The sequence below is a fragment of the Chiloscyllium punctatum genome, chromosome 3 (assembly GCF_047496795.1).
Source record: "Chiloscyllium punctatum isolate Juve2018m chromosome 3, sChiPun1.3, whole genome shotgun sequence".
NCBI lineage: Eukaryota > Metazoa > Chordata > Chondrichthyes > Orectolobiformes > Hemiscylliidae > Chiloscyllium > Chiloscyllium punctatum.
Genome location: NC_092741.1, coordinates 17,378,132 through 17,394,088, shown reverse-complemented (window position 1 = coordinate 17,394,088; position 15,957 = coordinate 17,378,132). Strand labels below are relative to the sequence as shown.

The 15,957-nt window shown below is 42.1% G+C and overlaps 1 protein-coding gene across 3 annotated transcripts in view; it reads right to left on the bottom strand.

Moving 5' to 3' along the window:
- mia3 (MIA SH3 domain ER export factor 3) overlaps positions 1 to 15,957 on the bottom strand; it is a 106,230-nt gene that overhangs the window by 8,887 nt on the left and 81,386 nt on the right. For all 3 annotated transcript variants that reach the window (XM_072550715.1, XM_072550716.1, XM_072550717.1), the window contains 5 exons: positions 12,828 to 12,952; positions 7,149 to 7,289; positions 6,930 to 7,040; positions 4,425 to 4,538; positions 331 to 407 (listed from right to left, as the gene is read on the bottom strand). In XM_072550715.1, the coding sequence (XP_072406816.1) occupies positions 331 to 407; positions 4,425 to 4,538; positions 6,930 to 7,040; positions 7,149 to 7,289; positions 12,828 to 12,952 (568 nt within the window). The remainder of the gene's footprint in view (positions 1 to 330; positions 408 to 4,424; positions 4,539 to 6,929; positions 7,041 to 7,148; positions 7,290 to 12,827; positions 12,953 to 15,957) is intronic.

The following is a 15,957-nucleotide window of genomic DNA, read 5'->3' as shown; positions in this document are numbered from 1 at the left end:
AGTGATAGAGAAACCATTACAAGTAATTTGCTGGCTACAGTTAGATTGCACTTTGAACATATTAGGAGAGAAAGGGGGACAGGCTTTCAATATGACCATTCTTGCAGTAAAGAAGCCAGATATTTTCTTCACATTCTGCACTAATCCTGTATAGACAGTAGTTCTGACAGATCAGCAGGATCTAATTTTAAGTGCTCCAGCCATGCCTAGCAGTGGATGGCTAAAACAATTGCACACCATATCATTACAAGTCTGCATCTTATCTGAGCAGAAAGAAAGGACATGATCTTAATATTTATACTCAAGAAAGTCATTTGATGAAAATCTTACCATTGGAGACTCTGTCAAATTTGGTGACGATGTCCTTGGCCCACTTGCCAGTTGTACAGGCCCTCCTCGCCCCAATTCTACAGAAGGAAATGAAATGTATTGATTATTATAAAATATCTCAGATTAAAGGTAGGTTCAGTCCAGGTGTTCAAAATCTGATTGAAATTATTTCCACTGACAGCTCATTAAGGAGATTTAAAATTAATTGGCAAAATATCTAGAGGGGAGATTGGAAGGATTTGCTTCACATTAAGTTCAACAGTTTTCAGGGAAAACAAAATTGGATACACTTATTGAAATACATGAAGAAATTTGCAGGACTACGGGGAAACAGCAGGGAACAGTTCTTATAGTGATACCAGGCACAAAGGGCAGCACAGCCTTTGTGTTCATATATTTTCACTCAATTTCTAAGAAAAAGACTGCCAGGCAATTAGACTTAAATTTCTGGACAAATTCAAAGGAAATTGTATTTCTCAAAGTCCCATTGTTGAGTGTTTTCCCTGAAATAACATTAATTAAATATACTACAATAAAGGAGTCAGCTAAATGCCTTTCCTTCACACAGTACTGCTCATCACAACATCACATAACTGTTACACTACAGGAGGCTGCCATCTGTCCTCTGTGTCTACACCAGTTTTTCAAATGAGCACCACAACCTTTGTGCCATTCTCCTATCTTTTCTCCAAATCCTTGCATATTATTTTGATTCAGTTAATCATAAAACATCCTCTACAATGCATCAATTGGACCTACTTCTGTTATACTTCAATGCAGTACATCATTGAGAGAAAGTTTTCTCTCATCACATTCAATGCGTGTGCAAATCATTTTAAATCTGTGCCCTCTCCTTCCTAATCCTTTTACAAGGAGGAAGAGTTTCTCCCAAAACAACATGATTTTGGAAGTTATCATTTTTCCTCAGCCGCCTCCTCTCCAAGGAGAACAATCTGTCCTCCAAACTAAAATTTCTCAACACTGGAATCACTCTTGCAAATTTCAACTGCACACTCTATTGCATTCATATCCAATGCTGTAGCATTCAGAACTGTGCACAATACTCCAGGTGAAGCCTAACAAGTTTATACAAGTTCAACAATATCTCCTAGGATTATGTGGGAAGCAAGAGAGGAAATTGCAGTACCGTTGGCAATGATCTTCTCGTCTTCACTGGCAACGGGGGTGGTACCAGGGGACTGGAGAGTAGCGAATGTTGTGCCCCTGTTCAAAAAAGGGAATAGGGATAACCCCGGGAATTACAGGCCAGTTAGTCTTACTTCTGTGGTAGGCAAAGTAATGGAAAGGGTACTGAGGGATAGGATTTACGAGTATCTGGAGCCAGCATGGATTTGTGAAGGGTAGGTCTTGCCTTACAAGTCTTATTGAATTCTTCGAGGAGGTGACCAAGCATGTGGATGAGGGTAGAGCAGTGGATGTAGTGTACATGGATTTTAGTAAGGCATTTGATAAGGTTCCCCATGGTAGGCTTATGCGGAAAGTCAGGAGGCATGGAATAGAGGGGAATTTGGCCAATTGGATAGAAAACTGGCTAACCGGTCAAAGGTAGAGAGTGGTGGTAGATGGTAAATATTCAGCCTGGAGCCCAGTTACAAGTGGAGTTCCACAGGGATCAGTTCTGGGTCCTCTGCTGTTTGTAATTTTTATTAATGACTTAGATGAGGGAGTCGAAGGGTGGGTCAGTAAATTTGCAGATGATACAAAGATAGGTGGAGTTGGCGACAGTGAGGAGGGCTGTTGTCGGCTGCAGAGGGACTTAGATATGATGCAGAGCTGGGCTGAGGAGTGGCAGATGGAGTTCAACCCTGCCAAGTGTGAGGTTGTCCATTTTGGAAGAACAAATAAGAATGCGGAATACAGAGTTAATGGTAGGGTTCTTAGTCAGGTGGAGGAACAGAGGGATCTTGGGGTCTATGTACATAGATCTTTGAAGGTTGCCACTCAGGTGGATAGAGTTTGTAAGAAGGCCTATGGAGTATTATCGTTCATTAGCAGAGGGATTGAATTCAAGAGTCGTGAAGTGATGTTGCAGTTGTACAGGACTTTGGTTAGGCCACAGTTGGAGTACTGTGTGCAGTTCTGGTCGCCTCACTTTAGGAAAGATGTGGAAGCTTTGGAGAGGGTGCAGAGAAGATTTACCAGGATGTTGCCTGGAATGGAGAGTAGGTCGTACGAGGATAGGTTGAGAGTTCTCGGCCTTTTCTCGTTGGAACGGCGAAGGATGAGGGGTGACTTGATAGAGGTTTATAAGATGATCAGAGGAATAGATAGAGTAGACAGTCAGAAACTTTTTCCCCGGGTACAGAGTGTTACAAGGGGACATAAATTTAAGGTGAAGGGTGGAAGGTATAGGGGAGATGTCAGGGGTGGGTTCTTTACCCAGAAAGTGGTGGGGGCATGGAATGCGCTGCCCGTGGGAGTGGTAGAGTCAGAATCATTGGCGACCTTTATGCGGCATTTGGATAGGTACATGGATGGGTGCTTAATCTAGGTTAGAAGTTCGGCACAACATCATGGGCCGAAGGGCCTGTTCTGTGCTGTATTGTTCTATGTTCTATCTCCTTCCTCTTATACTGTGCCATATTAATAAATCCCAGGATAGGGTATATTTTTATTAACTCCTCCACCAGGATGTTATTTTCTATGGGTAGGGTAAATATACAAGGTCTTTTCCCTGGCTGGCAAAGTCCAGAACTTGAGGGCATAGGTTTGGGTGGGGGGGTGGAAAAGAGAGAGAGAGAGAGAAAGAGAAACAGAGTTTAAAAGGAACCTAAAGGGCAACTTTTTCATGCAGAGAGTGGTGCGTGTACGTGTAATGAGCTGCCAGAGGAAGTGGTGGAAGCTGGTACAATTACAGCATTTAAAAGGCAGTTTGATGGGTATATGAATAGGAAGGGTTTAGATGGATATGGGCCAACTGCTGGCAAATAGGACTAGATTAATTTGGGATATCTGATCAGCAAGGGAGAGTTGGACTAAAGGGTCTGTTCCCGTGCTGTACATCTCTAGGACTCTACTTCAGCTGCCCAGCATTTTCATTTTGCTATGAATGAAGGAGTCAGTGACATCTCTTTCTATAACCGTGCACACAATCACTAGCTGAAGTAGCTTGGATAAGAATAGTTTTTTTTTTCTCCTTGCCTCTTTTCATATATTAAAAGCACAATTCAGCTTATACATAGCGTACAGGCACTCATTCACAGATCCTCAGCAAAATGAAATCCTAGAGGGTGCAACCAGTAGGCATTTCCACCGTGAGGCATCATGATAATTTCTTCCTCACCTAACAAATACAAGTTTCACTTTCCATTTCCAGTTTCAATTTTAAAAATTCATTCACGGATGTGGGTCACTGGCTTGGTCAGCATTTATTGCCCGTTCTATAGTTCCTTGACATGGTGGCGGTGTTGAGCTGCCTTCTTAAATTGCTGTCTGCCATGTGACTTAGAGATATTCACACTGCTGTAAGGAAGGGAATTCCTGAATTTTGACTCAGCAACACTGAAACAATGACAATATAGTTCCAAGTCAGGACATCGTGGCCTGGAAGACAACTTGCTGGTGTTGTTACAATGTACCCAGTTTAGTCGGTGCTATCTAAACAACTGTAAGCTGACCATTGTGTAGACAGTACAACACCATTGCCATAAATAATAGAATATGGATGATGTTCCTATCATAGTGAGAGAATAGAGGTCAATTCTATCAAATTTAAACTCATGTCAGTTGTGACCACCAATTCAGTATAGGCAAAGGGCTAAACCTGGGATTATACACCTTAGCAACACAAACAGTGAAGAATAGTACGCCAAGTTGCATTTTGGAGTAAAATTGGAAGTGCTTGAGGGGTCACTCTGCCCGTGCAAATGAACCAGTGGAGAAACAGTCATGACCACACACAACTACTATGACACCCAGTCAGACCTTTCCATGGATCGAGATCCTCAAGATCAAGAGATATTGCACTTAAATAAAAAGAGTTTTTTTGGAAATCATGAATATATACATTAACTAATGGAACCAATGTCAACCCATATTTCAGTTTCAAACAAGTTAACAAAGGTTAGTCTCACCTGGTCTGTTAGAAGGTGGAAGCCCACGGATTTCACCTGAACCAGAAATCCGTCCAGACATTACACCCGATTCCGAAGGTGGTCGCCTTGGTCCAGAATAGCCATCCACTGGACCTGGAAGTATCGGATTGAAAAAGGGATCACATACACATGAGTATAAATATGAGAAGCTGAGGTAGACCATTTAGCCCTTCAAATCTGCTCTGTCATTCAATAAGATCTTGGCTGATCAGTTATTGTCGAAGAGTAAATTCCACATTCCCATCTCTCTCCAGGAACCTTCAATTCTCTTGCCTAACATGATTCCATCTACCTCCACCTTAAAATTATGCAATGATAATGCTCCCACTACCTTCTCAGAGAGTTTCAAAGCTGCACAACCCTTAGAAAAAAAAATCTCCTCATCCTTTTCTTCAGTATTGCCTAGTTATATCCACCTTGTCAAGACAGTCATAGAGATGTACAGCACAGAAACAGACCCTTCGGTCCAAGTCGTCCATGCCAACCAGATATCCTAACCTGACGTAGTCCCATTTGCCATCACTTGGCCCATTTCCTCTAAACCCTTCCTATTTATATACACACCCAGATGCCTTTTAAATGTTGCAATTGTACCAGCCTCCATCACTGCCTCTGGCAGCTCATTCCAGACACGCACCACCCTGTGTGAAAACTTTGCGCTTAGGTCCCTTTTATATCTTTCCCCTCACGCTCTAAACCTATGCCCCCTAGTTTTGGACTCCCCCACCCCAGGGAGAAGGCCTTGTCTATTTATCCTATCCATGCCCCTCATGATTTATAAACAGGATCCTTTCAATGTCAATCAAGCCATCCCTCATTCTCCCAAACTCTAGTGGAAACAAGCCCAACCTGTCCAGTTCACCTAACCCATCCGAAGACAATATACCCATTTCAGGTAACAATCTAGTGAAACTCCTCTGAAACGTCTCCAATGCATCTTTATCCTGTGATGATACAATGGCTTTTGTCCTTTTTTTAATGAAGTGAGATTGAGATCGAGGCACCAAGTGGTCTGCTCAATAAACAGCTAGTGAGGCCTTGGGGTCTTTGTTTTTGGAAAAAAAAGCAGCATGAATGGGTGAGGTCAGACTTACACAGAACCAAGATTTTACTTTAGCTTTCAGAACTTGTTGGGGTTTTTGAAGTTGGCTTTGGAAGCTCCTTCTTGCAGACTTTTCTCTCTCTTCCATCTAAAAGGTTGGGCTCTATTTCTGCTGCCAGAATCGCATGAGAGACAATCCGTTTCAGTGACTTTACCTTTGTCAAAGGTGTGTTAATCGGATGTTACTATATTGGAACAGTTGCTAATTAGTAGTTAAATAATCTATTATTCTGTTAAGGTCTTCCAATAGAAGTGAGTCACGTTATTCTGACAGAGTTGAGTTATTCTAATTCTTCTTCTTTTGTTTGCGTTTTAAGTATACAGTAAGAATCAGGTATGCTTTGCTTAAAACCAAGTAGTGTAACTAATCAAATTACACCTGGAACATAGCACTTTACACTTGCCTTTAAATAAGATTAAAAAGTTGGGGTCCAAGCTATCTCCTTAAAATACTTGAGAGGGGGGGGGGGGGGGGGGAAGATGGTTTGATCTGGTCCAAAACAACCCTTCCTCAAATAAGGAAACCAAAAATACACAGCGCTTATGATGTGATCTCGCCAATGCCCTGGATGAGTGAAGCATAAAATCCTAACTTCTACATTCAATTCCTGTCATAATAGAGTTCCATGCTTCTAGCTTTTTGAATTATTTGCTAGTCCTGCATACTCAGTTTGAGACTCAAACACCAGAACACCCAGATTCCTCTGCACTTCAGAATTCTGCAGATATTTACTGTTTAAATAACAAGAATAAAAAAGCAAAGTGAACAATTTCACATTTTCCCACATTATACTCCATCTGCCAGATTTTTGTACACCCACTTAACCCATCTATATTGATCTGCATCCTTGTGTCATTTTAGCAACATACCCACGTAGACATGGGGAGAATGTGCAAACTCCACACTGTCACTCGAAGCTGGAATTGAACCCAGCTACGTGGCACTGAGGAGGAGCATGTTGCCCCAAAAGTGAAGAGTGTCTAAGCAGAAATTGAGGTGTTGTTTGTGGTTGCATTGTGCTTTGTTGTAACATTGCAGCAGACACAGGACAGAAATATTTGCAGGAGAGCAAGGTAATTTATTGAAATGGCAAGCAATTGGAAGGCCAAGGTCATTCCAATTGTAGAGCAAAGGTGCTCCCACAAGTGTCTCACAAAAGGAACGTGTTTAAGTTTGCTTCATAGCTTCCTTTCCCATCTAGCTTTGTAACCAGCATGAATGTTGATGGCAAATAGCTAAGACCCGAGTACAGATTCTACTCATGTTCTATTTGTTCTGCCATCATGAACAGACCCCTTTAATCTTAATCAGATTAATTTCTAATTTAAAAGAACAAAGAATTTTGAGAAAACTGGGACACAGTGGACTTTCATAACAGTACCTGGCCTCCTATCCCACTGGGGTGGGGGTGAACCTTGATCAGAAGATGGTCCCAACCGGTCAGAACCAATCCAGTCACGAGGAGGTACAGCCCCTGGGGGAACACTCACACCTGAAAGTTGAAAATTGAAGAGAAGCTAGTAGCAAATTATACATGGTTATAGGTTTGGAAGTTCACCATAAATCATTCCTAAGTTATTTGAATATGTTTGCTGCCTACCTCCATCACCCCGGTCCCGTGGGAAGCCACGACCTGCATTAACTGAAGGAGGCCGTACAGGGAGCTCCATCATCAATGGTGGTGAAGGCGCTCCACCACTTACAGGAGATGGCCCATAGGAACCATCATGAGAAAGCGGACCTGCAAGACACAGAGGTGGAGGATGACAAAAGAGACTTGTGATTTGAGCATGGCATCTCTTTCTGAAAGTCAGCAGAAATCAAATATAAGACACTTTCTCGATCCGAAAATACAGGTAGTTCTTCTATAACTAGTTAGTTGCAGTCTTGTGCAATCCCACATTAGAAAAATCGCACTTTAGAAACAGTGCTTAAAGTGTTGGCAATATAATCACGTTACAGCTAACACACATTTTAAATGTTCGCACTTTAGAAATAGTGCCCCCAATTCGTCAGTCACGTTACAATGAATTTGTATTATAAAACACATTACAGCAGAACAACCTGTGATGTCAACCCAAATTTCTCCAGCAATGTGTTCATTTCAGATTTCTAGTATCTACAGTATTTTGTGTTTGCCAGAAATTGGTTTGGTTTCATTTTGTAATAGATTCTATGGCTTAACATTTATTTTTGTAAGTTTATAGTTTGTTTGCATCACAACACTAGGGAAGCACTTCATTAGCATGTTTCAAATGCTCCTGATGCCCCTGTCTTCAAGTGGAAAAGCATCAGCAAAAATTGCACACTAGAATGATTCTCCTCTATAGTTCATACATATAGAAATCTGATGACTATTTTAATCTTTTCAATTTACAAAATCACAGAGCTTTTGCAGCATAGGAGGGCATCAGTGGCTGGAAGCAACTTACCTACTGCAGCTACCCTGACATCGCCTTATAAACCCATATGTTTCCTTTTGAGATAACAGTCGAACTCCCTGTTGAAAGCCTTGACAGAACCAATCTGCATCTCACTCTCAGGAAGTGCATTCCTGAACTCAAATACTCAATGCTTGAAAATGTCTTTCCTCATAACATCGATTTCTTATGCCACACAATTAATGTGTCCATTTGCTCTCAATCCTTCCATAAATGAGAGCAGTTTCTCCCTATCTACACTGTCCAGTGCACTCATGACCTTAAACACCTCAGTCAAATTTCTGCTCATCCTTCTTTCTTCCAAAGAAAACAGGCTTAACCTTCAGGAGAAATGGGTTCTAGATTGTGGAGCACTCACACCAATGCTAGAAAAAAGTGGCAACCAGAGCAATGCAACAGTCTACACCTGAAACATGCAACGGCTGCTGTTCTAACGAGCTAACTTGTTGGTATTCTAACTAGAGAGGCAGAGCTTTTAAGCAAAGTCATGGAAACAAATGATCAAATTTGGGAAGATGTGATAAACCAAAGTATAGAGACAAGCAATACACTATTAATACAGGAAATGATAATCAGAGAGAGAGAGACAGGAAGGGTAGACAATATGTATCTTAATGAGTAAACCAAAAAATTACTTGTGGGAGAGGTGTACGGATTCCAAACAGTAACTGTAGAGTAAGACAGAGCTTAAAGGAAGAAACAAGCTGTGGTGATAACTTTATATAGGACTGGAGTAAAGGCAGGCAGAAGTGGCTCAGATGAGGAATGCATTAGCTGTGTTTAATTCCTAGAAGCCTTGTGGGATAATGTCTTCCAACAGCACATTCTGGAGCTGACCAGAAAGCAGGCTATACTTGGCCTGCTGTCGCACAATGAGATAGAATTAACTAATAACTTCAGTAAAGGCAGTGATCATGATGTGAGTGAATTTTACATTCAGTTTTAGAACTGAGTCCAAAATTAACATTTTAAACTTAAGTAATGAGGTGACATGACAGCAGAAGCTAGCTAAAATGAACTGGCAAACAAGGTTAAAGTCAGTACAGGTGCAGGGATGGGATACTTCAGACCAGTTGATCAGAATTCAGCATGATCCGATCAGGATGAAAGACAAGGATGCCAAGATTTGGGAATGCGAGATGACAATAGATATTGAAAGTTTAATCAAAAAGTAAGGGCAGTGTATTGATGGATTGATTGATAGTCGCATGCATCTAAGTATAGTGAAAAGCTTTGTTTACAAACAGTACAGGCATATCAAAGCAAGGGCATACAGATCATAGAGTAAAAAAAGCCAGATAGAAGCATACAAGTTACATCACGCAGAGGTGTGCTGGGCAAGATCAGCATTATTTGAAGTTAGTGTCCACTCATCAGTCTAATAACAGCAGTGAAGTTGTTCTTGAACCTGTTGGTGCGTATGTTCAAACTTCTGTATCTTCTGTCTGACAGAAGAGGTTGTAGGAAAGCAGTGCTGGGTGCCATGGATCTTTACGATGTTGGTAGCCTTTCCATAGCAATGGGCCGTATAAATGGAGTCCATGGATGGAAGGTTGACTCCCATGATGGCCTGGGTTATGCACACAACCTTCTGTAGTTTCTTACTGTCCTGGGCAGAGTAGTTACCATACTAGGCCATTTGAGGAATAGCAGGCATTGTTGTGTCTTCTTGACTGTCGCATGTGTGTGAGAAGTTCAGGACAGGTTGTCTGTTATCCATCACTCTGAGGAACTTGACGCTCTCCACCCCAGCTCTGGTGATGTAGATGGTGGTGTGTGTTCTCCTCCTTTCTTTTTAAAGTGAATGATCAGTTCATTAGTTTTGCCAATGTTGAGACAGAGGTTGATCTCATCGCACTACGTCCTCAATCTCCTTTCTGTATTCTGACTCGTCGTTGTTACATATTCGTCTTACCATTTGGTCGCCGTCAGTGAACTTGCAGATGGCACTCGAAATTTAGCAACAGAGTCGTGGATGCACAAGGAGTACAGTGGGGGGCTGAGGACGCATCCTTGTGGGGGCTCCAGTGCTAAGGGTTATTATCAAGGAGGAGCAGTTGTCTAACTTCACTGACTGTGGTCTGTGGATCCAGTTGCAGAGGGCAGAGCAAAGACCTCAGTCTTGGAGTTTTGAGATCAGTCTGGAGGGGATAATGGTGCTGAAAACAGAGCAGTCATTGTTGAGCAAGAATCTGATGTTTCCCAGATGTTCCAAGGATGAGTGCTGCGCTAGGGAAACAGCATCCGCTGTGGACCCGTTATATCAGTATCCAAATTGTAGGAGATAAAAGCAGGCTGGGAGACTTGAGGTGACATGGGCCATGACCAGCCTCTCAAAGCACTTCATGATTATGGAGGTCACTGGAACGATGGTGGTCTTCTTGAAGCAGGTGGGGACTGCGGCTTGTAGGAGGGAGATGCTGAAGATGTTTATGAATACCTCTGCCAGCTGGTCCACCCAGGAGCTAAGTGCGTGGCCAGGGGCTCCATCCAGGCCCGTCATTTTTCTTGTATTGACTCACAGCAAGACCAATCTGACATCTGCAGTGGTGACTGAGGGAACAAGCGTGTCCCGGGCAGACGACACCTCACTGCTGGCATTCTGCTCAAACTGAGCATAAAAAGCACTGATTTGGAGAAGCAGATGTTGGGCTAGGGTGTACAAAGTTAAGAATCACACAACACCAGGTTATAGTCCTACAGGTTTAATTGGAAGCACTAGCTTTCAAAGCCTTCATCAGGTGTGACGTACCTCTTCCTTTTACAAGGTTACTGTGCCCTTGAGTGTTTTGTTCCAGAGAGAGGGTCCAAGTAGGATGGATTTGAACTGTTTATTGGGGCCCTTTTTGTTTAACCCCAACAGACAATGCCTCCAGCCTCAGGCTTTCATGTTGTTAAAAAAAAAGGTATAATCAAAGGGCATAGCCAGCTCTTTGGCTGTGCAAGTCAGTTCAGTTCAGTGGTTCATTGAGTCAGGGTCGCAGTTGAAACTGGAAGCTCTCTCTCCCCCTCCTGCCCTTCTAAGTTCGTAATTCGTCAGCGTTTTGTATCATTTTTTAATCTTTGTGTTAAGGGAACTATTTATGGGGGTTATTGCAAGTATTTTCAGAACAGCATCGTTAGGTCGGGATAGTCTGTCGGGTTTTTAGATTGGATAAGTTATCCAGTCTTCTATTTTCTGTTTTGTGTTTCATTCCGTAATTTTTAAAATACATTGTTTGTTTAAAACCTGGCTGTCAAATTAGCTAATTCACTCCAGGAATATCCACTATACACTTACCTAAAGCAAATAGCAAAGTTACGGTCTGAGTACCTGCTTAAAAAAACGATTTATGGGGTCAGGTCTGGTCCATAACAAGTGGTAACAACTGACCAATCAGGAAGGAGGAACTCACGTGGGACAGAGCAAACTGTTGTAATGACTGACTTTGTCCTAGGATCTTGACACAAGTAGCTAATGAGATATTTGACACTTCGTTTTTGCAAATTAAAAGTTTTCTAAATTTAGGGAAGATTCCATTGGAATTAGTAAATTGGTCCTTTATTCAAAACAGGAGACAAAGCAGGAAGCTACGGGCCAATTAGTTTTGAGAAAGAAAGAGGTGATATGGATCAAGAAAGACTTGTTCGAATTAGATTTCGAGAAGGCATTTGAAAAGGCGCCACCTCAAAAGTTACTGAGGAAAATAAAAGCTCATGGTGTAGGAGGCAATGTATTAACATGGATTGATGAGCTAACAGAAAACAGGGATATTATAAATAGGTAACTTTGATGTTAGCAGTATGTTAACAAGTGGTGTGCCACAAGAATTGGTGTTGTGGCCTCAATCCCATTACAATGTATCTAAACAATTTGGATCAAAAGGGCCAAAGGTATCGTTGTTAAATGTGCCTGACACCATAGATAGAACAAGTTATAAATAGGATACAAGAAGACCACAAAGAGATACAGGTATTTCCACTTTTTGAGCATTCACTTTACACAACTTCGCTTTTACGAAAGACCTACATTAGTACCTGTTTTCAGGAATCCGAAGAGGATTTTCGCTTTTACGAAAAATGGTGATACTTTTTCCCATTTAAATCATGCACCTTCACTTTATGCCATTTTTGGCTTAAGAAAGGTTTCCTGGGAATGCTCTACTTTCGGACAGCAGGGGCTACCTGTATAGGTTAGTTAATAAGCAAAGATCTGGCAAATACTGTAGCAAAATGTAAAATTATCCATTTGGGCAAGAAGTATAAAAAAGCATATTATCGAAATTTGAGGGGTTGCAGAGCTCTGATACAGAGGGATCTGATTGTCGAAGTGCACATATTGTAAAACACTTCATATGCAGGTATAATAAATAATTAGGAAAACTAATAGAATGCTGTTGTTATTGTGAGAGGGATTGAACATCAACATATGGAGGGCACACTTCTGTTATTTATGGCGTTGGGTGGTATCACAGCTGAAATATGATTCATAGCATTGATCTCCTTATTTAAAAATGAATATAAATTTATTGGAAGCAGTTCTCAGCAGACGGATACTGGGAAGGTACTGCATGCAGTCACCCTTCTATGAAAAATTCTAAGAAGTTTTAGTTATTTGAGTTTTCTTTGAATTATGATGGAAATACTTTGGGACCTACAGAGTTGTCATGATTAACACATTTTCTTAAAACATCTTTGTGACATGATGAACATATTGATCCAAACCGTTCAGTGAATTTAACAGAAAGGACCGTTACCAAGTATATCAAACAAGGAAATTCAGAGAACTAAATGATGAACTGGTCTAAAGTAACCTTAATATCCCAGAACTGCTCAAGAGTAGACACACAACTCCTTACCTCTGCGCCCTGTCCCAAGGGGTGGGGGTGCTCCTGGAGGCCCGTGAATATCAGGTCTACCTGGCATTGGCTTAATTATCGAAGGTCTTTGGACCTGGGAGAGTTTCTGGTTCAATTCGATCATCCTGAAATGGTAAAATGCAAGCAACTTATTCTGTTATAAATATTTTTGTACATATCATTCAAGCCCCTGTATCCATGAGTGATGAAATAAGCGTATATCTTATTTATACTTCAATTCCATGTACCTACCTTTCATAAAATACTATATCCACTGAATCACAACCTACACAGCTATATTCCAGCACACTGACTTCTGGAACAGTAATTCCATATTTCCAATACTCCTTTGCTAGACAGAGAGAAAAATGGTATGTTGTTGTTTATTGTAAAGTGGACAAAATTTTAAAAAGGGATATTTTGCCAAAGTGGTATCAGGCATTGGTGCAAGTACATCTACAGTTGTGCAAAATTTTGATTTTAAAAAAGGATGTAATTGCATTGGAATCAGTGAAGATTTACTTGAATGATTCCTACATCAAAATAGATGGTGTAGTGGATTGTGAAGATCATCTCACAGTACAACGGGACCATGATCAAATGGACCAATGAGCCAGAGTAGCAGATGGGAGTTTAATAAGGGGCAAGAGTCTCAGGGCTTTCCACTTCTTCCTGGAAAGTAGGCCTGAACCATCTCCACCCATCACGTTCCTCCTCTGCCTGGCCAAACTCATCCTCAGTTTGAGCAACTTCGCCTTCAATTCCTCTCACTGTTTTCAGATCATAGACGCTGCTTCCCTCTCTCATTCTGGAAATGGAAAGGCTTGTCAATTTTCGTTTCCAATTTTCATCATGTATTCACCTTCAACTGGTCCATCTCCTCCCTTCCCTTCAGTAATATTGGTTTCCATTTCAGAGGATATACACCCATATACACCAGAAACACACCAACTCCCAGTTACCTGAACAACAGGTTCTCAAACGCTGCTTCCTGGAAGAGCTACACTCCATTCTCCCAGGTGCTCTGGATTTCCGCAGGCCTCAGAAAGATCCACCTTTATCCTCAGCTGAGGATTCCACCATTGTTAACAGAGCCTTTAGCTGTAGCTGACCCATTTTCTGCATTTCTGCCCTCCCACAACTGCGAAAGGTTCCCCCAGGCCTCACTTTCCACCCCAACAGTATCTGCATCCAAAGGATCATGAGCCTCCATTTCTGCCACCACCAGATGTATGTTCCCTTCCTCTCCATTCTCAGCATACCACAGGGATCGTTCCTCCAGGACAAGCTGGTCCACTCCTCCTCCATTGTTCACACTTACCCACGCAGATGCAGAAGGTACAACATTTGCTCTTTTGCTTCCTCCCTCCTCACTATCTGGACATACCTTCCTGGTGAAGCAGTGACTTACCTGAACTTCAATCAATCAATCTACAGCACAGTGGCTCAGTGGTTAGCACTGCTGACTCTCAGCATCAGGGACTGGGTTTGATTCCAGCCTCAGGCGACCGTGTGTGGAGTTTGCACATTCTCCCTGTGTCTGCATGGGCTTCCTATGGGTGCTTATGTTTCCTCCCACAATCCAAAGATTTGCAAGTTAGGTGAATTGGCCATGCTAAATTGGCCATGCTAAATTGCCCAAAGTGTTCTGGGATACGTAGGTTAGTTGCATTAGTCAGGAGTAAATGTAGAGTAATAGGGTAGGGGAATGGATCTGGGAGGGTTACTCTTTGGAGGGTTGGTGTGGACTTGCTGGGCCAAATAACCTGTTTCCACACTGTAGGGATTCTATTAGAAAAAAATCTAGTCCACAGCGTTCCCTGCTCACAACCTAGTCTCCTCTACATTGGGGAGACAAAATGCAGACTGGTTGACCACTTTATAGAACACCTACATTCTGTCCAAAAAATTACTGAATTTTCAGTTGCCTGCTACTTCAATGCAGCTTTGTGATCCCGGGCCAACATTTGTGTCTCAGGCTTGCTGCAGTGCTCCAGAGAGACTCAGCATAAACTGGAAGACCAGCATCTCATCTTCCACTTGAGCCTTCAGGACTCACTTGGGAGTTCAACAATTTTCGGGCTTGAACACTTCCTTCCATGCCCTTCACCCACCCACCAACCCATGAACTGTCATCACATGGGCTGCTTTCAGGAGAGCCAGCCCATTTTCACCAACTCATTGTCCCCATTATCAGCTTTTCTCCTTCGTGGCTTACTATCAGCCAGCCTTTTGTTCACCTATCTTTCTCTCTCTGGGCTTGATCTCCATCTATTCACTCACTCCCTTATCCTCCACCCCAACTCCTCCTATCAGTATAAATGCCATCTTCCCCCAGCTACTATCAGTTGTGAAGGGTCACTGTACTCCAAATGTTAACTCTTTTCTCTTCACAGATGCTGCCAGACCTGCTTAAGTTTCTCCAGCAATTTCCATTTCTCTTGCAGATCTTCAGCATCCACAGTTCTTTGTTTCATTAAACAGATTATTGACTGACAAGGAACTCAGAGAAAATCAAGAGTTAACAGGAAAAGAGGGGCCATAATCAGATAATCTTATCCAGCGGCATAGTAAACTTAAGGTGCCAAATAGCCTACTCCTGGTCCTATTTTGTATGTTCATATGATTTCCTCTATCCTGATTTCACTCCTGAATCAGAAAGCTGTTATGTACAAAATGTGGCCTTGTTCCCATCTCTCAAAGGAAATTCTTCTTATAATTTTTGTGCTGAATCCCTCGATTATTTTAAATAGCTTGGTTAAACCATCTAGGTTTAAGGGCAAGTAACCATAGAATCCCTACAGTGTGGAAACAGGCCATTAGGCCCAAAAAGTCCACACCGACCCCCTGAAGAGTAACTTACCAAGGCCCATTCCCCAACATTTCCCCTGACTAGTGCACTAACCTACACATCCCTGTACACTATTAGCAATTTTAGCATGGCCAATTCACCTAAACTGCACATCTTTGGACTGCAGGAGGAAACCAGAGCATCCAGAGGAAATCCATGCAGACATGGGGAGAATGTGCAAACTCCACACAGACAGTTGCCCATGGCTGGAATCAAACCTGGGTCCCTGGTGCTGTGAGGCAGCAGTGCTAACCACTGAGCCACGTGCTGCCCCCATTT